Source organism: Podarcis bocagei, assembly GCF_964188305.1.
Source record: "Podarcis bocagei genome assembly, chromosome: 5".
NCBI classification, from domain to species: domain Eukaryota; kingdom Metazoa; phylum Chordata; class Lepidosauria; order Squamata; family Lacertidae; genus Podarcis; species Podarcis bocagei.
In genome coordinates, this window is record NC_138129.1 from 55,160,143 (window position 1) to 55,185,365 (window position 25,223).

Here is a 25,223-nt window from a genome sequence, read left to right on the forward strand (position 1 = left end):
TTTTTCGTTTTTAACAAATTAACAAAATGGTTCAAACTAGAAAACCACAATTGTCAGTGAAACCAGAGCAGTCAGAAAGCCAGAGTTAACTGCTGACAAAAGCAGAGCAAGAAAAGTGGGGAGAGGCACAATGGGAAATGCCCTCTTCTAGACTCCCACTGCCAACCTAACATCTGTAAACTGTGGCACAGTTCGGAGGGCCCCATTGTTGCACCATGGTAGAGACTACATTGTGTTTCTGTGAATTCTTCCATTTGAAGGTTTCTTGCAATCTACTAGCCAATACTGTGGAGATAGCCACACACAACCCAGTGGGGAGGCAGGGAGCTTATAGCTTGCTAACTATGAGCAAAGTGTGTGAGAACTTGGTTCACCCTCTGTGCTGTGTGGTGGGTTTTGGAGAAGAGCTCGTTGAAAATGCAATAGTAAGTTACTCAGCAGCATAGGTTAGTATTTTATAAACTGCAAATGAGTTTAAGTTTGGAAATGAGTAACTGTTACTCTTTGCTAAGACAGACCAAAGTCTGTCCATCTCCCAGCCATTTTCTTCAGGCTTCTAAAGGTCAGGCCAATTATTTGTGTGTGCTTTCATGCATATACGAGATGGCTTGGTTTCCACTGAGAGGAGGAAAATTATGTACCTGATCCTTGTAATGTACAGGCTCTATTTACAAAGAATAAGTTGTCATCATAATGACTATTTTGCTCCTAAAAAAAGAAGTGAGCAATGGTGTCTTTGCTTGTTACATCTGATGTGAAAGAGACTGCTCAGAATTGTAAGGACTCTTTTGTCGACTCCAGCTGGAAAACAACCTTGAGTTACTGTTTTAACAGATCAAGGGTCAATTTTCTGGGATGCCTTGGGCGGAGTCTTATCTTGGGAGCCCCTATGTTGATGGTCTCTTGGAGTGTGAAATAGCTCAGGAACTGATACTTAAATAGCACCAGCCTCCTCCAGTATCAGAGAGGGGCAAACTGGGAAGACAGAGAGAAGGGCTTTGCCATGATCCAGGAGAAGTTGATAGAGATCCTGCCCAGGGATGGAATTTATCCTCAGGCTGCTCTTGCTGTTGCCTGTGGCTCTGCAGCAGCGGTTGTGATTTGGAAATGGGTGGCCCGCAAAAGGATTCTGCAGAAGATGGAAGAGGCCAGGCAATGGCAAGACGACAGCTTGGAACAAATGGAAAAAATGATTTGGAAATTTAAACAGAAGGTAACTTTTAATTGGGGTGGGGTGCAGGGGAAAGAGATGGAGGCCTTTCTGAAAATGAGATCTTTCTCAAACAACACTTTTAATGGCTGTGATCATGTCTACCTGAGAGCACTCCAGTCAGGTTTGCTTGTGGTCGTGTCCACTTTGTGTGGTTCAAATAAAACCTGGGACCTTCTGGGTGCAAAGCAGGTACTGCTGCACTGAGCTAATGCTGAGTCCCTAAGACGGACAGCATCTTGTGCGCCTCATTCTGGCAATTCCTGCAGCTAAGCTGGTGCCCAGTGTATTGCTTTCCTTTCCTTTGAACCACATCAGTGAGGCTGAGAGGGGGGTCTTGTCTTCTGGGCAGCCCAGGGCCTCCGTGACACTGCCTAGGCTTGACCCCAGATAGGTCACTTTGGTGCTGCTAATTCAGCAAAAACAAGGCAGGAGGCAGCAGTTACAAGTTACTGGTCTGTTCAATAGTTGTTGTTTTTTTAAAGAGTATTAGGATAAGTGGATTTTTACTGCATAATCCAGTCCTGTAACCATTCAAAATGAAACCCTACTTTTAAAAGTCACCAGAGTATCTCCCACATTCTTCCAATACTAGCTTGAGAGTGGGTCTGTCAGGCCATGCAGGCTGGTTTTGGCTTTTGAACCCAGGATCTTGGTGCCCAAATTGTTAGGATTAGCATAGACTGGGCATGATGATGTTTGCAGCAGTATCCAAAGTCTGTCTCTTAACAACAAATCTCCTCTTCTGAAACTGCTGGTCACAGGCAGGCTTCAGTCCTGTATTTGTGGGTGGAGGAACATGCATTAAAAGTTGGGAGGCTGCTTCCCCAGCCACTGCCGATTGTGATAGTTCTGCTGCACTTACTCAAGAGTTCATAATCCCATAAATAAACAGGAATAACAAGCTGGTGATCCAGGGTTTGAGTGTGACTCTCAAGAGGACAGTAGATTAGTGTTTAACAGATTTGGCAAATATTCCAACATTGCTTCAAGCTCCTGTTTAACAGATTTGGCAAATATTCCAGCATTGCTTCAAGCTCCTGACTTCAAGTGTACACACTAATTTGAGCAAGATCAAGATAGGAGAAACAATTGAAATGGGGAGTTGGGGCTTCATTATAGGCAGCATCAATGTCCCTATCTGCAACACAGGTCCCATTTTGATTGCATCACCACCTGCATCATCATAGCACCCACTGGGAAATCAACATTGTAATAGGACTGTACGAAGACCTTGCAAATTCTGTACTGTTAAAGTGGGACTTTGCTACCAACTGTTGCAGTGCGTTCTTCGGAGTCCTTTTATTCAGAACGCTGCAACTGAGAAACCAGAAACAGGTTTGTCCATGTGAATAAATATGAATGGTTGTGTGTGTGTGTGTGTGTGTGTGTGTGTCTGTCTGTGTACACGCAAGCACACACACAGAGAGTGGTCCACCCTCTCTTGCTGTGACTATGTCCACAGCTAATATGTCCACAGCCTTAGTAAGTTCTGGCAAAGGTAATACAGACCCCAACAGACAAAAAGGTGTGAAATGGCAGAAGACCTTGAGCTGTTTTGGGTGCCTTTTTAGAAATGTATTTCTCTGTTCCTTAATATATCTATGTACCTCTGCTTGACTAAGAAATTCCCCGAGGAAATAGAAATCTTTACCTTATTTTAGGGATTGCTTCCAAATGGATAGGCCCTCAACCGCCTTGGTTTACTGTTTGAGGAACTTATGACTGATGTGTGTACAATGTCTGTAAATTCTACTTTAGTTTTTGTTGCTATTTTGTTTTGGTTATTGTTTCCTGGATCTATCGTGGGGAAAAAATTACCCATTTAAAAGCAACAACAACTGATGGGACTGCATTCTGGTTTCACAATTTTGAGCTTGTGACCAAAGTGACTTTTATAACTTGGGGCTATTCCCAATGTGTGAGGATAAGCATTTCCTTCTGACACAGCTGCCTCCTCTTGCAGAACCCGGGAATCCAGTCAGAATTTATTCTCTCCCTGTCGCTTGTGGAACTGGCAGAGAAGCTTAGAGAGGAGACACTTTCTCCAGAAAGTGTCCTGTATACCTATGTAAAGAAGGTGAGTGCAACTGCTTCAGCAGGAAGCCTTCTGACATACTTCTGTTCAACCACGTGACTTTCCAGATAATGCACCATTTTTATGTACTAATTGGTAGCTGTTGCTCATTTAGTCCCAGGTGCTCTGTCAATGTAGTGTCTGTTATAGGGATATCTATCCCCCCCCCTTTAAACCTTTCCCAATGTCCTCATTTTACAAAGGGCATAGGGGGGAGGAAATCAAGTAACAGATAGTGCTGAAGGTTTGAAATGTATTGGAGCTCATAGGAGAACAATCCCTGTCACCCGATGCTGCAGAGCATGGCTATGACTGTGCCATTAGGCAGGAGTGAGTAAGCTCTGGTTCCTGGACCAATTGCTACCATCCCAGACCACTGACATGCCCTTAGCACTCTCCCAGTGCCAGTGTGGTGTAGTTGTTAAGAGCGGTAGACTCGTAATCTGGGGAACCGGGTTCACGTCCCCGCTCCTCCATGTGCAGCTGCTGGGTGACCTTGGGCTAGTCACACTTCTTTGAAGTCTCTCAGCCCCACTCACCTCACAGAGTGTTTGCTGTGGGGGAGGAAGGGATAGGAGAATGTTCGCCACTTTGAGACTCCTTCGGGTAGTGATAAAGTGGGATATCAAATCCAAACTCTTCTTCTTCTCCCCAGGCCATTCACATCACAATGGCCCTGTTCCATGCTCAAATGATTTTATCTGGCTGGAATGTGTTATTGAAATGTGATCATGCCTTTTTCTTGCCTGGCTGGAGAGAGATGTGTGTCTTCTTGTATACCCAAAATGTGATGCAGTGGACAAAGGTCACATACTTTGCTCCACCCATTTTTGACTCTGACCCAACCTATGTGGCTCCTGGAAGGTTACCCATGAGGGAATATGGCCCTCGAGCTACAGATGTCCCCCAACCTGCACTGGCTCAACTCTTAATGAATTTGTACCAAATTCTGGGTCATCTAAATCTCAATTATGCTTTTACTGGGCCGAAATGACTGACATGACTTTTCAGTTTGTTAAACTTAGGAGTTGCAAGTAGCAAATTAACAGTCTTCTACCTTCCAAAGTTTTAGGCAATGATGACATTTTGAACTTGCTGCAGAAACACCTTTTTTATAATGTGAATGCTCTCTTTCTCCCTATTTTCCCTCCTCCTCCTCCTCCTCCTTGGCAAGGCTCTTGAAGTGACCCAGGAGGTGAACTGTGTGACTGATTTTATTCACGGCTGTGAGGAACAGCTCCAGGAAGTGAAGAAGCAAAAGGAGAAAGGCCTGCTGTATGGGATTCCTGTCAGCATTAAGGACCACATTGGATGCAAGGTTAATCCCCCTTTTACCCTTAAATGTGGTCACCACTTTCCTTATGATGATCTGTCTGTGCATCAGTTGTGATGTTGATTGGTTCAACGTAATCATTACTTCTCCCCTCTCACAGCAGCTTCAGCTAACATACAGGGCATGGCCCATTTAATTTTGGCCATTGTGGAACTCTAGAGAAGGGAGATAACTGAAATGGAGTACAGCATGATCACATTCCAATGAAATATATTGTCAGGGGTTCAGGAACAGAGGCACAGGGGAGAGAGGAAATGGAGAGCGAAGGGGAAGGATCTGAGGGCAGTGTAGGGGAGTATGACAGTGACCCGAGAGATTCCATGAGCTTCTCCAGCGAATCAGAAGATTCCCAGAAGGAGGCGCCGATGGTCAGGGCGAGGGGGGTCCCAGGGGGAACACACCAGAAACAAGGGACCAGCGGGGACTCCCAAAGCAGCAGCTGGAGATCAGGACCAGCTTCCCCACCAGAGCGTAGTGGGGGGGGGGAAGAGTCCCATGTGTCAGGGCCAGCGTCTCCTCCAGCAGGGAGAGAAGATGAGTCAGGGCTGACCACGCCTCCATCGGAGAGTGGGGGAACGGAGGGGAGGTCAGGTCCAACCAGCCTCCCCGAAGGGGGGAGCAGTAACGGGAGCAGTGTAACGGTCAGGAGGAAGGTTGCCGGCTGGGCGCGCGCGCCAAGTTCGAATGTACAGGCGCGTGGGACAGCAGAAAGCCCGGATTGGGAACCAGGTCCTAAAGCCCGCCGGAGGCAGGGGGAAGACTCAGGGGACTCAGCGTCAGAAGAGTCTAGGAAGGGTGAGACCCCAGCTGACAGGCGGACCCAGAGGAGGAAAGAGCAAAGGAAGAGGTGGAGCAAGGCTAGAGTCTTAAACTGGTGTCTGGGGGGAGGAGATTCAGACGGAGCTTCGGCGGTCTAGAGTTTCAGACGTAGAGCTGCACGCTGCTGCTGTGAAAGACAAACTGAACTGCAATAAAGACTTTTGTATATAACAACGAACTGGCGTTGGTTCTTTGTGAGCTGGGACCTCAGGCAGCTCTGACATATATATATATATATACATTTCCAAATTTGGCATACATAATTGTGTGTTCATGTGCACATCTACAGATATGAGTGCATGTTACATGGATTGCCTGGTTCCGCTCACTATGAATGCACAAATGTTAAGGTTGAAATATGTCTTTTTAAAATGACTCCAGTATGGTGTAGTAATTAGCATGTCAGAGTATGGCTGAGGCAACTCAAATTCAAATCCTTGCTCACCTGTGAGGCTCACTTTGGGCCAGCCCCTGTCTCCTAGCCTAAACTACCCCACAGGTATTGTTGGATGGATAAATAAATATGGGGAAGAGAGCCATTTTGTTCCATTGTGAGTCCTTTGGAGGAATGGTGGGATATATTATATGGCCCTTTAAACAGTCGGTAGAGTATTTTGTTTGTTTGTTACTATGTTGTGTATGTTTGTTACTATGTTTTCATGTGATCCTCACATGAAGGATGGTGTAGAAATTCAATCTATCTATCTATCTATCTATCTATCTAGCTAGCTAGCTAGCTAGCTAGCTAGCTATCTGTCATCAATAAGTCAATCAAGGTTTTCTATCAGGGCCAATCCCCATGGGATCTGGGAAAACTTTCTTTGTTTTATGGCATCTATTTTACCAACAAGGCTTAATAGTTTCGTTCTTAGGCCAAGCTACATAGCTCTAGACTTATTTGCCCCATCATGTTAAATCAGCTGTGTTTGGTTTTCTCCCAAAGGGCCACATCTCCACGTGTGGGTTGGTGCACTTTCTCAGCAAAGTGGAAAAGGACGACAGCGTGATAGTAAAAGTTTTGAAGAAACAGGGGGCAATACCATTTGTGAAGACCAACACTCCCCAAAGCATGATTAAGTATACTTTAGCACATTCTCTTCTTTTGTAATTCCCTGTTGCTTTCTCTTTTTACAAATATACCATAGGACTAAGAAAGAAGAAATAAAAATTGTGAGCAGCTTGGCTTTCTAATGTAGCAAAAAACACTATAGGGGACATTACAGAGATTTGGGGCTTTTTCAGACGGCACTCACCAGAACTCAGTTCTGGCACCTTTCAGGTGGGTGCCATTGCCATTCTAAGAGAATGAGGAAGCTGTTTATGGCATATTTTCTAGAAAAATAGCACTGCAGAGTTTGATAGATTATGATCAATGTGGGGGAGAGTGGGAATTTACTTCTATAATATGTCATGGCAGACGAACCCTGCCCCAACAGCGTCCACTCGCTTAACGAGTAGATAAACTTTTGCCAAGTTAGATCACTGAGCCATTTAGCTCAGTTTGACTACTCGGACTGTAAGTGGTGGGTCTTCAAGGATTCAGACAGGAGTGTTTTACATCCCTACTTGAAGATGCTGGAGATAGAAAGTAGGATCTTTTATATTTTTAATGAAATATGTTCTTTATTCAGAATGAAATTTTGCATTTTTCACTCACCCCATAAAGAGCATTCTCTTCCTGGTGAAGGGGGCAGGGCTTTTGTCATGTACCTCATTGCACTCACATGTGCATCTCCAGTGGGCATAGAGCTGGGATGAAGAACCTGTGGGTTTTGCTGGGCTACAACTCCCATCATCCCTGACTATTGACCATACTAGCTTGGGTGCTGGGAAATGGATTCCAACATGATAGGAAGAGCCATAAGTTCTCTACTCCTTCCCTAAAAGGACGCAAATGAGGTCGTTAACTGGATTTTACCAGAATGCAGGTGGTTGGTGGTATTTTTGAATGCTTCCCACACATCAAATGTTGCATAGCAGGGAGTATGCAAGTTAGAACTTTCCCCCTGGTTGAATAGTTATTTATTTTCAGGTAACTTTTTAATGAACCTTTTTTCAGTTGTGCGGGTTTCCCACAGGCATCTGATTGGCCACTGTGACAATAGGATGCTGGAGTAGATGGGTCATTAGTCGGATCCAGCAAGCTATTCTTATGTTCTTAATAGTGGCATTCCTCACCCACAGTCAACTCTTAACATTAGGCTGCTACCAACTTTTTCTTCAGGATGTGTACATTAGCACTGGTTATTATTACACACGATGCTAAATGAAACATCTACTTTCAGAGAATATATATCTCAGAATAGGGGACAAGCTATTTCCACTACATCCTTCTTGTGCATTTCTCTGCAGCATCTGAATAACCACGAGTGATTCTGCAAGATGGTTCTTATTTCATTACCTTGCATTAGTCTTCATGATGTCATTCAAGCACATTCCCTGTATTTCTCAATTGTCTGATGCTATTTCCATTCTGTTATTTACCTACTGGGCAATATTCAACTTAATAGTTGTGCTATTGGAAGGAATAGTGTTAGCATAATGGAACCCCCTCCCCAAACCCGGCATATGCTTTGCTCAGTCCACAAATCTGCTCCAGAGCCCAGAACAGATTTAGGGGAGGGGTTTTGGGGGAACATTTCATTGCACAAGCAGAACTCCTTGTGCTGTTGGAACATTTTGTTTAGCTCTGTGTTGGATGCAACCCATTGTCTCATGCTTTGTTTGAGTATAAGGCATAAAGCTCCTATAAATCATTAATGGTTAACCCACTTTCTACTTCACTCAGCTATGACTGCAGCAACTTAATCTTTGGTCAGACAATCAACCCCCTGAACCACAAGAAAAGTCCTGGTGGTTCCTCTGGAGGGGAAGGGGCACTTATTGCAGGAGGAGGGTCCCTCTTGGGCTTTGGGACAGACGTCGCTGGAAGCATTCGGCTCCCATCAAGTTTCTGTGGGCTTTGTGGACTCAAACCAACTGGTAATCGACTGAGGTGGGTCCTGGAAAGTTCACTCAATTAACTGGTCCTGGGCTGGCAGATAGTCAATCAGGTGAATGCTAATGGAATGTGTTTACCAAGCATTAGTGGGAGATGCTTCATTTGAGCAGAAACAACCAGTGCTTTTTGAATTTGCATATTGAATGTACCGTATTTTTCGCCCTATAAGACGCACTTTTCCCCCTCCAAAAATGAAGGGGAAATGTGGGTGCGTCTTATGGGGCGAATGCAGGCTTTCGCTGAAGCCTGGAGAGCGAGAGCGGTAGGTGCGCACCGACCCCTCTCGCTCTCCAGGCTTCGCGGACCTCTCCTCAAGCAGCGGGAACGTTCCCACTGCTTGGGGAGAGTTGCCGGCATCCCGAAGCCTGCAAGCGCTGATCCCAGCACGTGCAGGCTTCGCGGATCTCTCCCCAAGCAGCGGGAACGTTCCCACTGCTTGGGGAGAGTTGCCGGCATCCCGAAGCCTGCAAGCGCTGATCCCAGCACGTGCAGGCTTCGCGGATCTCTCCCCAAGCAGCGGGAACGTTCCCACTGCTTGGGGAGAGTTGCAGGCATCCCGAAGCCTGCAAGCGCTGATCCCAGCACGTGCAGGCTTCGTGGATCTCTCCCCAAGCAGCGGGAACGTTCCCACTGCTTGGGGAGAGTTGCCGGCATCCCGAAGCCTGCAAGCGCTGATCCCAGCACGTGCAGGCTTCGCGGATCTCTCCCCAAGCAGCGGGAACGTTCCCACTGCTTGGGGAGAGTTGCAGGCATCCCGAAGCCTGCAAGCGCTGATCCCAGCACGTGCAGGCTTCGCGGATCTCTCCCCAAGCAGCGGGAACGTTCCCACTGCTTGGGGAGAGTTGCAGGCATCCCGAAGCCTGCAAGCGCTGATCCCAGCACGTGCAGGCTTCGCGGATCTCTCCCCAAGCAGCGGGAACGTTCCCACTGCTTGGGGAGAGTTGCCGGCATCCCGAAGCCTGCAAGCGCTGATCCCAGCACGTGCAGGCTTCGCGGATCTCTCCCCAAGCAGCGGGAACGTTCCCACTGCTTGGGGAGAGTTGCCGGCATCCCGAAGCCTGCAAGCGCTGATCCCAGCACGTGCAGGCTTCGCGGATCTCTCCCCAAGCAGCGGGAACGTTCCCACTGCTTGGGGAGAGTTGCCGGCATCCCGAAGCCTGCAAGCGCTGATCCCAGCACGTGCAGGCTTCGCGGATCTCTCCCCAAGCAGCGGGAACGTTCCCACTGCTTGGGGAGAGTTGCCGGCATCCCGAAGCCTGCAAGCGCTGATCCCAGCACGTGCAGGCTTCGCGGATCTCTCCCCAAGCAGCGGGAACGTTCCCACTGCTTGGGGAGAGTTGCAGGCATCCCGAAGCCTGCAAGCGCTGATCCCAGCACGTGCAGGCTTCGCGGATCTCTCCCCAAGCAGCGGGAACGTTCCCACTGCTTGGGGAGAGTTGCAGGCATCCCGAAGCCTGCAAGCGCTGATCCCAGCACGTGCAGGCTTCGCGGATCTCTCCCCAAGCAGCGGGAACGTTCCCACTGCTTGGGGAGAGTTGCCGGCATCCCGAAGCCTGCAAGCGCTGATCCCAGCACGTGCAGGCTTCGCGGATCTCTCCCCAAGCAGCGGGAACGTTCCCACTGCTTGGGGAGAGTTGCCGGCATCCCGAAGCCTGCAAGCGCTGATCCCAGCACGTGCAGGCTTCGCGGATCTCTCCCCAAGCAGCGGGAACGTTTCCACTGCTTGGGGAGAGTTGCAGGCATCCCGAAGCCTGCGCGCGCTGATCCCAGCACGCGCAGGCTTCGCGGATCTCTCCCCAAGCAGCGGGAACGTTCCCACTGCTTGGGGAGAGTTGCAGGCATCCCGAAGCCTGCGCGCGCTGATCCCAGCACGCGCAGGCTTCGCGGATCTCTCCCCAAGCAGCGGGAACGTTCCCACTGCTTGGGGAGAGTTGCAGGCATCCCGAAGCCTGCGCGCGCTGATCCCAGCACGCGCAGGCTTCGCGGATCTCTCCCCAAGCAGCGGGAACGTTCCCACTGCTTGGGGAGAGTTGCAGGCATCCCGAAGCCTGCAAGCGCTGATCCCAGCACGCGCAGGCTTCGCGGATCTCTCCCCAAGCAGCGGGAACGTTCCCACTGCTTGGGGAGAGTTGCAGGCATCCCGAAGCCTGCAAGCGCTGATCCCAGCACGTGCAGGCTTCGCGGATCTCTCCTCAAGCAGCGGGAACCACCGCTGGGCTCCCACGGCTTGCAGAGAGCTGCCTGTTTGGGGGCTGGGGTCGGGGGAAGCTCGGGCTGCCCCAGCCCCGCGCCGGAGCGTCTTATGGGGCGCAAAATACGGTAGGTATTCCTGTAGTTCAGGAGTGGGGAACTTTGAGCCTGCGGATGAAATGTGGGCCTGCTCCCATTACCAGCCCTGCACTGTGTCCCCCTTAATTGCTTTTGGCTGGCTGGAATGCATTTTTTTAAAATGCATTTTTATTCCACAAAATGCAGTGGCTGTTTTACAGAAACAAAGTCTCCTTCCCACTTCCGGTATACATGCAGCATAATGCCTTGTGTTTGTTGAGATGAAGAGATGCATGTGGGGCTATAGAAACTTCTGCCTTTTGTGTGGCTGGACTGTAGCCTATAATACCAAAAGAAGAGTCACATCCATCAGTCCAGCCACTTTTTCCTTCTAACCCTGCCAACCATGGTCCTGTGGCCCCAGGAATGTTGCTCACAAGGGAATGTGGTCCCTGGGGCTGGAAAGGATTTAACACCCTTCCTTAACTGTGATAAATATTCCAATTTTATGCATTCAGAGATAACTGGAGCAAAACTAAGTTTATTGTCATAACTGTTACTGCTACATTTAAATGCCCTGGGCCACTTTAGGAGGAAGAGTGGGATATAAATTTATATGTTTCTATTATTCTAATTATAATTGATACATCATACCCTACAATATTATATATTCTTTTTAAGTCAGTACTTTAAATTTTAGTTTATTACATAATTTCTTTGCTATACATTCATTCACGTTATAGAAGTTGCACCTGGCTGTTTGAAACATGTGATTGTTCTGTTGTTAATATCATGCTACATCTAAAGTCAAACTCGATTCTCTCATGATAATATTTACCATGCCAGCAAATCGTAACTGAATGAATTGTTAACTCCAGTGTAGCTGAACTCTAGTATCATTTCTGAATGCCTGCATGTGATTTGCAACTGAAACATGGATCATCTTCTACTGTGTTGATAGTTACAACTCTTTCTCTCTCATTTGCATCATTCCCAGCACACTTGGTCTTGCTAGCCCTATTGCTGGCATGAAGTCAGGTAAGTAATTTTTACCCATTCAGATTAGTAAAAGAACTTTCAACTATGCTAGGAACTCGCATATCCTTTCAGTGACATTAGAGTGTATTTAAATAATGTAGTCCCCTTGCTGTAAACCAGGGATAGCAATTGTGGTTGTGGCGATCACACAGGGCCCCCGGACGTTTCACGGTCTATTGACCCTGTGCAACCACTACGGTTGCTTTCTTCGCTGCTGCCACCCTGCTTCTCACGGGGACACACAGAGTCCAGACAGTTGTTAACATAAACAAATAATCAAGTTTATTTTTAAGTGCAGGAATAAGCGTATGGTTTCAGTTTATTTTTCTCTTGTCAGTTTCTTAAATCTTAGTTCCTAACAACTTCAAACTGAATTTTTCCCAACTATCTATCTAACTCCCTAACAATTCCTCTCACTCTCTCACAAATCAACTCGACCAACCCACTGCCTATTCCACCCTCTTCCTTCTCCAACACCCAAGCCTCAACTCCCAACTGACAAACCTCAACTCCCAAACCTCAACAGTCAACTCCCAAACCTCAACTCTGTCTTTTCCTCCCCCCTTGCATTCTCACTGGCCAATCACATCGCACCCCTTTTAACCCTTTCCTTGACCCATCTTAGGAGGCAAACGCCACAGTGGTCCTTCTAGATATTTCTGAACTTCAACTTCCATTATCTCACATTGACCATCTGCACGTTGACGATGTTGAATGGGGCTGATGGGAGCTGGGATCCAGCATCATCTGCTCACCATGTTGATTATCCCTACCAACCAAATCATTAGTATAGTAGCTCTGAACTTAAATAATTGCGTAAAGTTTGAACTTTTGGTAATAAGAGCAGGGATCACAGTGCATCCTATTCAGACTGAAATCCATTGTGTGTCAGTGGAGTTGTGTACTTGACTTAGTGAAAGTGAACTTGGGAATTTTAAGAACAGTTTTTCTGGGTTACACGACTTGTCCATTTAGCCCAGTATTGTCTAAATCCCCTACTATGTGACTATTTTAACTGGAGGTGCCTGTGTTTGAACCTGGGACCTTCTGTGTGCAATGCATGTGTTCTACCACTGACCTGTGTGGTTCCTCCCCCTTTCTTGGCTACTGGAATGTAGACTAGGGCATAAAAGTCCACATGCTTTCTCTCCTCCACCTCCTATGTCTCCATTTATTTTGCAGTTACAGCAACAATTGGCCCAATGGCAAGGGATGTGGACAGCCTGGTTCTGTGCATGAAGGCGCTCCTGTGTGATGAGTTATTCTCCCTTGATCCTTCAATACCACCTATGCCATTCAGAGAGGAGGTAAGTGGTGTCAGTGAGGAGGGAGAAGCTGAAATATTCAGCACCGTGGACAGCACAACCCTTGGTCAACAATGAGACCCTTTCAAATAATTTATACAACGATCATAACACTGAGAATGTATGATCTGATGCAGTTCTGCATCTGCCAATATTTTGGTCATTTAATTGAATCCTGGTGCATCAATTTCATCATATCAGTTCAAACTCAGCCCGCTAACTGCTCCACAGACCCAGTGTCCCATAGCTTCTTATTATTTTGATCAACTTCAAATACTTTGCAATATTATTCTTGTGGCACATGAAAGATTTGGAAGAAAAGTTTCTGAACCAATTGATTTGTTAGCTAAGCTTTCATTAGAGGAATATGTAGCAAAACTTCTTACTTGGGATAAGTCATCTCCAGCCTCATTTATTGCACTCTCGCTATGTGAAGAACCAGAGATATCCATATAAGACAAATTAATTTCATCCTGCCACAATAGCCTTGCAGTTACTTTTGCCTCCCTTCCTCCAGCTGCTCCAGTTGCTGATTCACAATACTCCAGCATAGATTTCTGGGCTAAATTTGGCAATAGAGTTCCAAATGATTTATCTGAAGCACTGCTGGTCTGTGCTTGTGTGGTAACCATATTAAAACTGTTAAAAGTGCAGGGTCTCCTTGGGTGGAGATTAGCTTCCGAACATTCTTTATCAGCTGAATGCTAAACGCTGAATCAAAACAGCTGTTCTCCCAGCGCTTGTCCTCTAATTAAAATATATGGCTTTTAAGTCCACATAAGAGTAAAACAGATAAAACAGAAATGCTATTTGCTTGTATGTGACAATTAACATCAACAGCTGAGCCAACTGGCTTTAAAACTATTCAAAATAAAAATGAATTTAAACAGGCCATGGAGCTGAAGGACACAAGCAGCCTTACTTGTAGCAATCTTCACCTGGAAATCTAGAAAACCTTCAAGGCATTCTATATTCTGTCACCTTCCAAAACTTTTGATCAGTGTTGAAGAAACAGTCCCACTGCAGGGATCCATGATGTGGTTTATAAAAGTGGTTGGAAGCTATTTCTATGCTTCAATGGCCACCTGTAAATAGAAGTTCCTATTTTCTTCATCTTCTTCCAGATATACAGCAGTTCAAAGCCCCTACGGATTGGATACTATGAAGATGATGGCTATTTCCAGCCATCTCCCAGCATGAGGAGGGCTGTTCGGGAAACCAAAAATCTTCTTCAACTCAGAGGGCATACAGTATGTCTGTTTCTTAATTTCTTCACCCAAATTCCATTCTAGGATTTTGTTTGTATCTCTGACACTTTGCCCCAGCTTCTATGGTCATGTGATGAACACTGTCAGATCTACATTGCTTTCAGTTTTTGTTACTGGGTGGGGGAATGAGGCCCAGTTCACACCATGCCTTCTCCATCCAGACATTCTCCTTGCCTTCCCCTGCTATATATTCATGAAAACAAGCACAGTATGAGAACTGGGCAACTGTAAATATATTAGAATTCTTATGTATGCATTTGTATAACAGAAGAGCTGTAAAAATATGCCATTAAAATACAGTGGTCCCTCGAGTTAAGTACTTAATTCATTCCGGAGGCCCATTCTTAACCTGAAACTGTTCTTAACCTGAAGCACCACTTTAGCTAATGGGGCCTCCTGCTACCACCGCGCTGCCGGAGCACAATTTCTATTCTCATCCTGAAGCAACGTTCTTAACCTGAGGTACTATTTCTGGGTTAGCGGAGTCTGTAACCTGAAGCGTATGTAACCTGAAGTGTATGTAACCCGAGGTACCACTGTATGCCATTTCTCTACAGTTAGGAATTCTGTGCAGGAAAAATGCTTGTATACTGTCATGCTCGATGAACATGAATATCTTTCACCACATGTGCACACTTGGTTCTAACACATATTTAGTTGCTCACATGGATGCACAGTTTTATACACAGAGAGTATGGAAACCTCCTATGTGGGAAATTTATTGCACATACAGTGGCCTTAATATCAACATACCTGTAGTTTTGGAAACTAATCCACACAACTCAACAAACCTATGCAAGTGCTAGAGCGTACATTCTATAAGAAACGGCTGCTAATCCTGGTCCTCAGAATGTATCTGCGTGACATTTTGTTTAAACACTTGTTTGTGGTGGTCAAAATTTATCTGGGGTATGCATGAAGAACATAATAGGCCCAGGGCTTATCATTTCTGGGGCAAATTAGCTGCAAAATGAGGAGAGAGCATAGAAAATTTCCATTCCTGTTGCACTTCTACCACCCAACCCTTTACTAGAACTTTGCTTCATTTTCCTCAACACTTTCAGAGAGCTCTCTGAATCTATTAAAGAGCGGGGTGGATTACATAATCCTTATGTGCAGCTCATATAATTTTGCCCGCTGTCAAATAAAAGCTGTTATCTTTTCCTCGCAGCTCATCCCCTTTGTTCCTCCTCGGCTTAATTATGTGGTTGATGAGCTCTACACCAAAGGCCTATTTTCCGATGGATGTGCAAATTTGCTGGACAAGTTGTAAGTAGACGTTCTGGTATGTGAACATGGCTGTTGCTTGATAACATTGCTATTATGGCCATGCATTGGAAAAGCGTGATGCCCAGGATAGCTTTTGTGATGATAATTGACACATTAATAAATAACAGATTTTCATCAGAGTATGTTTAATGCTAGGGAAAACTCAGGGATAGGAAAAGTTCATTTTGTTAAAAGTCTTAGATAATGAGGAGTACCACGCAAAACACATAGCTAAATGGAGCCAAGAGGATAAACTAACTTTGCCTTCACAAACTTTGCAATATAAGAAGTTAGGCAGCCATGAGTTATAACACTGAATGAGGCTATTGGTTCCTCTAAGTCACTGCTACTGGCAAAGACTACCCAAGGTAACAGAGGTCTTTTCACAGGCTTGCTTCCTGAGCACTTTTTCAACGTAGATATCAGGGCTGAACTTTGGTTTTGTTGTGTGCAAAGCAGGTGAGCTATGAAACTATCCGTAAGCTAGGAAATCAGAAAGGCATCATTCCAAGTTTATTCTCACCTGGAATTCTCAGGAACTTAAATTCTTTCCCAGGTTAATGTAACTTCAGATATAAAAACTGAAAAACTTGTTTTTCTTTTTCTTTCATCTTCCAGCAAAGGAGATATTGTGGACCCAAATTTGAAATCCCAGATTAATTGTTACCGTCTTCCCATTCTAGTGAAGAGAATTTTTGCATTCCTCTTGAAACCTATAGTAAGTATTTGGCTCCTTTGTTTCACTGCAACTGCACGTGCTTTAAGATGCTGACAAGCATAGGGTAGGATGGCTGGATAGAGTAAGGTGAATACACGTCAAAGAGATGGTGAAGTGACTGCTCTGTACAGTGATACCTCTAGATACAAACTTAATTCGTTCTGGAGGTCTGTTCTTAACCTGAAACTGTTCTTAACTAGAGGCGTGCTCTCGCTAATGGGGCCTCTTGCTGCCGCTGTGCTGCTGGCACAAGATTTCCGTTCTCATCCTGGGGCAAAGTTCTCAACTGAGGTAACTCTTCCAGCTTAGCGGAGTTTGTTACCTGAAGCGTTTGTAACTCGAGGTACCACTGTATTCAACACCAATGATGTGATTGTTGGGGATTCACAATGAAACTAAGCTTGTGTTTCTCTCCAGTACCCTCGGATTGCCAGAGATCTCAATGCACTATGTGGAGTTGGGTAAGAAACATCTGGTTTAAAGATTATCATTGGTGACATTAGCCTTGGGGGTAATCTGTTGGGGGGCACATGCAACTGCGGGTATTTTTCTTGCCATTTCCTTCCTCTTCCTCTTCCAACACCCCCTTCTATCCTGCTTCCTCTTTGCCCAGCAGACTGCCAGGGAAGAGACAGATTTGCTCTTCTCAGAGGACGGAACTGATCACTTGCAGACAGTACTTGTAATTAGGCTGAGGTTCAAATAAAGTTATTCCAAGGATCATGTGCAGCCCTTGGGCCACAGGTTGTCCACTTCTCCTGTAAAACCTTCATCACCTTCCAGCAGCAATGGGGATGCTTGGCCCCTCCAGATGTAGCTGGACTGCAACTCTTGTTATTCCTGACCATTGGACATGCTGGTTGGGTCTGATGGGAGTTGGGATCTAATGACATCTGGTGGGCTGCAGGTTCCCTATCGCTGCCTTTCAGGAAGCACAGATGGAAGGGAGAGTGTAGTACCCAGCAAAAGGACTGTATGTTGGCAACTTTGCTCTAGTCACATAGGAATGCTGTCTGTAAGGAAATCTGGATGCTTTCAGGTCCCATTTATCTCTATGGTTTGGCAGGCAACTTTAAGGTTAATGCAATATGCATATAGCTTCGGTGCTATTCGGCTATGCCTTTCATATGACAGCAGGCATCTTTGGGAAGCTGCAAAGTGTTGCAGAGGCCATGAGGCACAAAGCAGGAAAGTCTGGTTCCTCATCCCTTCCAGTCCCACGGAGTGATTGACTGAGTCTTCTTTTAATCTCTTATGAAGAGCTTGATTGTGAATTACCACATAGCCAACAAACATTAACCAGCACAGGGTGGGTGGCATCCCATTTTTGTACACTGTTGCAGAGCCACAGTGGAACCATCCCATTTCCCCCCCACTCATGCCGACATACTTTAAGCAGCACTCTTGAGTACGTCTCTTTCTGCTAGGCAGTCATCTCTTCATTATTTCCAATGTTGCAGGTCAGCAAAAAACCTATGGAACCACCATGTGGCAGCAGCGGTGAGTTTATGTTTACGATTAAGGCTTCATACAATAACTAGTTTGCCATCTAATCTTGTCCAGTGAGCTATGCATACATGGATGTTCAACAGATGCTATTTTTTTTTTGACACAGAGTGGATTTCCATGTAAGGTTGATACTATACAAAACAGCTCTATGAGTTGCTTCACCTGAGATCTTTTGTATTTGGCTGTTAACAGAAACACCACATTTTAAACTCAGATATGAAGGGCAGGGGGTCTGTTTTCTATTTCACTTCTAAAATGCATTAAGAGACCCTTCATACTTGATGGGTAGTGTGTGTATTTTCTACTGGGGTATTGTTTGTGGGCTGTGGCAGACTCTGCCTTTTTAGAAGAGACCTTGTTCCATTATCAGCTACAATGCTTATATCCCAGCTGGATCACTGAGGTAATCTGTAGAAGCATCATCTCTTGCCCACCAAATTGGTGAGACTTATTTGACAAGAAACTGAGCCTTCAGAGTTGTTTGCCTACTCTTGTGGCATGCTCCTCCAGTAGAGAGGTGGCTTCTGTATTGACTTTCAAGGGTTTGCTAAAGTTGTTTCTTTGCTGCCAGACTTAAGCAGAAGCTTACAGATAATAAGATAATTCTGTTAAAGGCATCTCTTTTTGGATTGTTCTTGTGGTATTTTAATTGCTGTAAACCACTTTGGTATTTTTTGTGGGTATTAATATTTTTATAAATAATAAATAGAACGAAGGTGGCAATCTAGTCATTGCAATAACAAAGTTTCTGTGTGCTCACAATTTCTCTTGCTTCCAACTTTAACAGCATTCTCTTTACAGATGTATCGTGAAGAATTCCTTGCCGAATGGAGGAAACTGAAACTGGATGTCATCCTCTGCCCTGCTTTGGGTCCAGCATTTAATCACGGCTATCCTGGGAAACTATTTGGTATTATCTGTGTCCCAGTAATGTCTACTGTGTGAGACATGTGGCCTCCCCGCCTTTCCATAGCAGTAACATAAATTCTTGTCTGTTTCTCAACTCCCTTTGTATCTTCCTACATGCCAAAAACATACTTAGCTCAAGATGACCAAGGGGTCGAAATGTATGAATGTGGGGCCGTTTGGTGAAGGCTACAAGTGTCAATAATAAATAGATACACATGTCAAATAAGAGAATTAACTGGAAGCATACCGTGAAGTTGAGCAGTTCACTCATGGACCTGTGAGCAGTTTGGCTCAGGCTGATTGGGGCTGATGGGAATTGTAGTCCAACAACATTAGGAGGGCACAATGCTGCCTTGTTTTGCCTCTGGCTTCGGCTTAACTTAAATGGGGGAAAATCCCAGTTAGCTATGGTTTCCCTCCAGAGTAGTTCTAAACAACAGCAAACATCTTGCTGAAATTAAAAACAAAAGCAAAAACCCAGGTCACGTTATTTATAGCTTTTCTGTACTTTCAGCTGCTACATCCTACACCAGTTTATACAACCTCCTGAACTTTCCTGCTGGAGTTGTGCCAGTCACCACTGTTTCCCAAGCTGATGAAGAAGAGCTCAAACACTACACAGGGCATTATGGTGACCCTTGGGACAAGCGCATGAAAGAGGTCAGTGCACATTTACCAGAAAAAACCCACCTGCCTTTTCCCAGTCCTCATGCTACCTAACTATACCTTGAAGCTTTCTAATGCTGTTGTGTTGTCCTGTCTTTTTGCCCCTCCATTTTCAGGCTGTCAGCGATGCTGTTGGGCTCCCTGTGGCTGTCCAGTGTGTGGCTGTGTGTTGGCAAGAGGAACTGTGTCTTCGGTTCATGAAGGAGGTGGAGACTCTTGTTCGTGAGAGGAGAACTCCCAAATGATTATAGCATCAATACTAATGGAACAATGCAACCTACCACAGTGAGGGTTAGAACATCTCCAAGTTCACTTCTGAAATATTTTAAAATGCAGGTTAAGGCGTGGCTATTTGTGAAATCCAACAACCTACTCAGCGGGAGGCTATTTATGACTAAGGCCTAGTTCTCACAAACAGCAGAAGTCGTGCTTGCACTGTACTACTTCAAATTGTACATGATCAAATGTTTCTATATTCAGAATATACTCTCATGTATAGAATACAGCGACCTCATACTCTGCATTATTCAGGAATTGTAAGCAACCCAAAAATCAGTTAAGCTTTCATAGGTTGAGTCCACCATCTTGATTCAAAATGGCATATAATTGAAATGAAGCATAAGCAAAAATCAGTTACTGATTTCAGGAACGATTATGCACAATTTGGTTATGATATATCTTAAGTGTTGTCCAAATGCCTAGTGAACAAACAACTTCTCAAGTTACAGACTAGCATATCAAGGGGAAAGCTAGGCTAGACTCCCACAGAGCAAATGAGAACTTTTGTTCCTGAGATTAATGGCAGCAAGAAAGATTATTTTTTTAGGAATGTGCAGGGAAAGAAAAGGTTCTTCTCCTTCACTTGATGCCCAATAGTAAGTGGCTTCCCACTGTGTCTACTTTCAATTAAGTAAAAAAGCTAGAGTTACATCTTGTTCGGACCTCGTGTTGTGATTAAAATGCATTTTGTATTCTTTAAACATGGTTCTAGTAAGACGGCCACCCTAATAAAGCAGCAGCACCAGGGACAACTTGTGTATTGGGCTACCTAGTAAGGCAATGCTTGTTAGAGGCATCTGTGCTTGTGATATAGCCATTCTTTATTGCAATGATATAAACCTCTTAAGTCTACCCTATCTTTTCATCTTAAAGTTAAGTGTATGTAACTCAGATAGACTGAAAATTAGTAGCTCCCTTGATATCAAGGCCAAATATCCTTAGCAACTGCTTAGTGACCACATATCAGAATAGACACATTTGTGTGGATGGTGTTTGCTTTTGGAAGCCAAGAACAAAGATTCAGGGTGGGGCTTGAAGGTGTGAGGTGTGAAGATCAACCTGGAATTATGGTGCAAGCAATCTGGACTTCGCTACTTACTCTGGGCCTACTGGCTTCTTCCATTGATGTGAAGAGGAAAACATTGAGGTAAACCTGGATTTTAGCAGTGGATTCTGGAAATGGATAGTGCTGTATCCTAATCTATACAATCAGCACTTCTCTCTTTGTTCCAATTTGGAGAAGGCTACACAGTGAAGTACCAAAGACCCAACACCTGCCTGCAGGCACCTCCATCTCCCACACCTCACCTTCTTCCTATTTTTGCTTGACACAGTGATCAGCCCATCCTTGGTATGTGTGTGGATTTGGGTTAGTCTGCTTAGGTAGCATAACTCCTATCCAATTTCTATTTGCGTTTTCCCCAGGGTAACGTTCCATAAGGGAGGGAATGCCGCTCACGTGAGCAGCGTTGCCCCCCACCAAAGGCCCTCACAAGCTGGTGCCTCTGTACCTAATGGTTCCCCTCCGAAATATTTCTTCATACGCCACTGCGCATGGTCTATTTTCCATTCTGCTTCTAAAATGCACTAAGGGACTTTTACTTTTCTACTGGGATATTGCTTTGAGACTGTTCACTCTTCAGAATCAGCCACAAGGTGGCAATGTAACCATCCTAAAAAAACCACAAAGTTTATGGGTGTCTAGAATCTCTTTCTTACTTGCAGCTTCACCAAAAATTTCTTCACAGACTTACTGTGCAGAATTCTTTGCCGAAGGAGGAAACTGAAACTGGGTGTCATCCTCTGCCCTGCTTTGGACCCATCTTTTAAAGAAGGCTATCCTGGGAAATTGTTTATCTGTGTGATGCCCACTGTGTGGGATGTATGGCTTCCTACCCATTCCATAGCAGTGGCCGGCATTCCTCTCTGTCTCCCATGCCACTTCATAACTTTCCATATTCAAAGCTATGGGCTTAGTTTGAGATCACCAAGGTGCAGAAGTGGACAGATGTGGGAGTACAATGAAGAAAATTGATAAATGCATCAAGTATAAGAGAATTAACTGGAGGTGTATTGTGAAGTTGAGCAGTTCACATAGGGACCTGTGGGCAGTTGGGTGCTATTTACATTTTTAAAAAGGTAGTTGCTACTAGTTTGCTTCCTTCTTTCTCCGTTGTTTCTATTGCAGGTGACATCAGTTAGTGAAACAAGGAGGTAATTTAATTTAACCCCCCTCGCCGAATGGGCCAAAGATTGGGGAGCTGCCGGAAACACCCTAAACTGTAATCATACGACTGCCAGATGATGCTGGACTCCCACCGGCCCAGGCCAGCTTGGCCAGTGTTCAAGGTGTGGGGATGTTAAGGACTGTAGGAAAGGATATATTTAATAAGTATTATCCTTCCTTCACTCATGCTACTAAGTGATGTAGCAGAGCAGATTCCCCTCAATATAGCTGGAAGCTAGTTTGCAGATTTGTTTGAATCTCTTAGTTAAGATTATTTTCTGGTGTCCCCTTTTATCCTTCCTAAAAGAATAAAGACTCAAGAGTCTTTCTGAGTAAAGTAACAAAAAGTTTACTCACATTTCAGTTCACTATTTGATCCCTGAAAGGCAGACTTTACTTGGTAGTTACACAAAGAAACTGTGTGGGTTCATGTCATAGGGAGACTGAACTCACATGCTGCTGGCTGAGAGCCAGCAGACGGCAAAATTACACGAAGACAATAAAATGGCTGCAGGAGAGCAGCATGGCTGCAAAAGATAGAACAAGAAAACACTGGAGCAAGGCAACTTCAAGACTGAGAAAATGGCTGCAATACTTGGCTCTTTTTATGGAGTCAGCCAGAGCCACACTCATCTCCCAGATCACACACAAGCGGAGGAAGCTCCAGACCAGTGGAACAGGAAGTTACACTGACTGGATGTCCCTGTGTCCACTCTAGGGAAATAAGGAAAGTTGCATTTAACTGTACCAATGGATTACATCCCACACAAGGATGATGGGTGTTGTGGTACAGTAGCATCTGGAGGGCCAAAGGTCAACCATTCCTGCTGTCTATGGCTTGTCAAATCTTTATCCTTGGATGCATTTCTATCTGGGAAAAAAGAAGATGCAATTTTTAGAGCAAAGTATGGATGTACATAGGTCAAAGTCTTCCGTTGCCTTCTCTTACAGTAGGAGCAGTCAGTATGGTGTCCTTCTGATGTTGTTTAGTTTCAACTCTCAAAATATACTGTTTAACTGTGCTATAGTGTAACAGTTCTTAGAGGAGAAACTACAGAAGCTGTGATAACTATAGAAGCAAAAATGACAAGGCTTAAAGGTGGCACAAAAATCTTTGATGCAGAATACTGGAAGTGAAAAGAATATAAAGCCAATGTGGATGTTGGCAATTTTTGTTTTACACCAGTTAATGTTTGGGGGGAAAGGCATTAACTTTTGTATTTCATGGCTATGGAAAATTGTTTTTTCTTAGTTATGTGCAAAATACTATAAAATAAAAATCCATCATGAGCACCAGCAAAATATTCCTTGTATTCAGGACTTTCAGCCCAAGATGCCAAACTGTCCTCCTTCACCTGTCTGCAGTAAGATGACTAAACTATTTCAATTATGTTTAAATAGGCTTGTTAAAAGAAACACTTTAGGAATCCATTAAATCTTATCTCTGGATCAGCAAAATGTTTTCCTTTCCTGCATTTAAAAGTTATATACCAAAGAGCAAAATATGTGGTGGGGGAGAGACTTGCCAAGGCAGGAGGGAAGTACAAAGAAGTCTCTTATCTCACTAGGTAGTAGGTACAATGCCTGACCAACTTATTCCACTAAATTGGATATGTGATTTAAAAAAAATAAAAAATAAAATGTTGTTCCCAAGCACAGTGAAATTCCTCTTCTGGAAGTCTCTCGGAAAGATTAGACGGCCTATTTTGAATAAATATGTGAAATTCAGCTTTACTAATCTTTCCACATCCCTTCTCACCACTGGCTCACATTCCACATGTCGCTATGATGCAGGGTTTTCTCAATCTCTGATTTCATCACCAGGCTGGCCCATGCATACCAAGAACAGGGCGGGTGATTGAGCGGCAAGAGGCTCCATGTGGGCAAGAGGCTGGGCACTGGGCACTGTTCCCTTTTAAAAGGGAGAGGTGGTCCTGGTCCTTGCCCAGCCCCCCTCCCCCCGCTCACCTGATTGGCTGTCTGGGAATCTGGTTTTTGCAGTGGGAAATGCACAGCCAGATTGGGAGGTCTTGCACACACACAAACAGTTGTGCGATGTGATCCCTCATTCCCCTGACTCCTGGGCCACTGCATGTTGCTCCATGAAGCAAATGGTGGCCCCACAAAGACACAGCAAGCCTATGTTGTAAGTAAAACATTTTAAACTTACTTAGCATTATGTGCTCTGTTCATTGCAAGAGGTACAGAAAGAGGGGAGAGTTGCTACTGAATATTCCCAAATTATATGACTGCTTGAGTTTTGTGAGTTTGAAGTCTGCGATTGGGGGCTCTCTCCTGCTGGAGTGAGTGAGTTTAGCCCTGCATTTTGAATCCAGGCAGCCAGGGGATCATTTTGTTATTTACCCCACACATATGGGTCACAGGGTTTCATATCCCCCCACCCCAATATGGAGATTCTGGTAACTGTTTGCCATACCTCAATTTAGGCCCCACCTGCATCCTACATTTAAAGCAGCATGAACAACCCCTTTCCCCAGGGATCTCTGGGAACTGTAACTTGTGAAGGGTGCTGAGAGACCCCATTCCCCACACCAAACTACATTTCTCCGGATTTCAGGATTATTTAAACCTCTCTGAGAATTGTAGCTCTGGTTCAGTAAATCTAGATTAGATTAATGCAATGTTATATGGGGCTGCCTCTGAAGACAGTTCAGAAACTTCAGCTGGTACAGAATTCAGTGGCCAAGTTGCTCATTGGGATAAGATGGTTTGAACATATTGCACCAATCCTAGTCCAACTGCATTGGATGCCAATTAGTTTCTAGGCTCAATTCAAAGTACAGTGGTACCTCGGATTAAGAACTTAATTCATTCCGGAGGTCCGTTCTTAACCCGAAACTGTTCTTAACCTGAAGCACCACTTTAGCTAATGGGGCCTCCTGCTGCGCCGCTGGAGCACGATTTCTGTTCTCATCCTGAAGCAAAGTTCTTAACCTGAGGTACTATTTTGGGGTTAGCGGTGTCTGTAACCTGAAGCGTATGTAACCTGAGGTACCACTGTAGTTGTTTTAAAGCCACCCTGTGATCATAATCTGAGGCCCTTTTTCGTGTTTCTCTTCGCAGGATGTCTGGACAGCGGCAACACGAGTGTGGGCCTTTTCTGTGGTGGCTCCCTGCTTGTGGAATGCTCTCCCCGGGGAGGCTTGCCTGGTGCCTTTGTTGCATATTTTTAGGTGCCAGGCAAAAACAGTCCTCTTCTCCCAAGCATTGGCTAATTAAATAATCTATGGCCTCTTAAACTGTGTGTGGGGGTTATTGTTTTTGTTTATTATTATTAGTATGTATGTATGTATGTATGTATGTATGT

General features: G+C 45.0%; 1 protein-coding gene across 3 annotated transcripts; it reads left to right on the top strand.

The window, feature by feature from the left end:
* Window positions 1–3: 3 nt before the first annotated feature.
* On the top strand, window positions 4–25,207 carry LOC308586507 (vitamin D3 hydroxylase-associated protein-like). 3 transcript variants are annotated; one of them, XM_081193175.1, is made up of 16 exons: window positions 4–1,213; window positions 3,177–3,290; window positions 4,462–4,605; window positions 6,383–6,516; window positions 8,228–8,434; window positions 11,706–11,746; window positions 12,929–13,053; window positions 14,175–14,300; window positions 15,490–15,587; window positions 16,206–16,305; window positions 16,723–16,766; window positions 17,766–17,805; window positions 18,616–18,724; window positions 19,238–19,383; window positions 19,506–19,680; window positions 24,980–25,207. In XM_081193175.1, the coding sequence occupies exons 1-15, from the start codon at window positions 1,004–1,006 to the stop codon at window positions 19,632–19,634; spliced, it is 1,767 nt and encodes a 588-aa protein (XP_081049301.1). In that variant the 5' UTR covers window positions 4–1,003; the 3' UTR covers window positions 19,635–19,680; window positions 24,980–25,207. The 3 variants fall into 3 exon arrangements, with proteins under 3 accessions (XP_081049301.1, XP_081049302.1, XP_081049300.1); XM_081193176.1 differs by having other exon boundaries at window positions 19,506–19,674; XM_081193174.1 differs by lacking the exon at window positions 24,980–25,207 and having other exon boundaries at window positions 19,506–20,420.
* The last annotated feature ends 16 nt before the right edge of the window (window positions 25,208–25,223 follow it).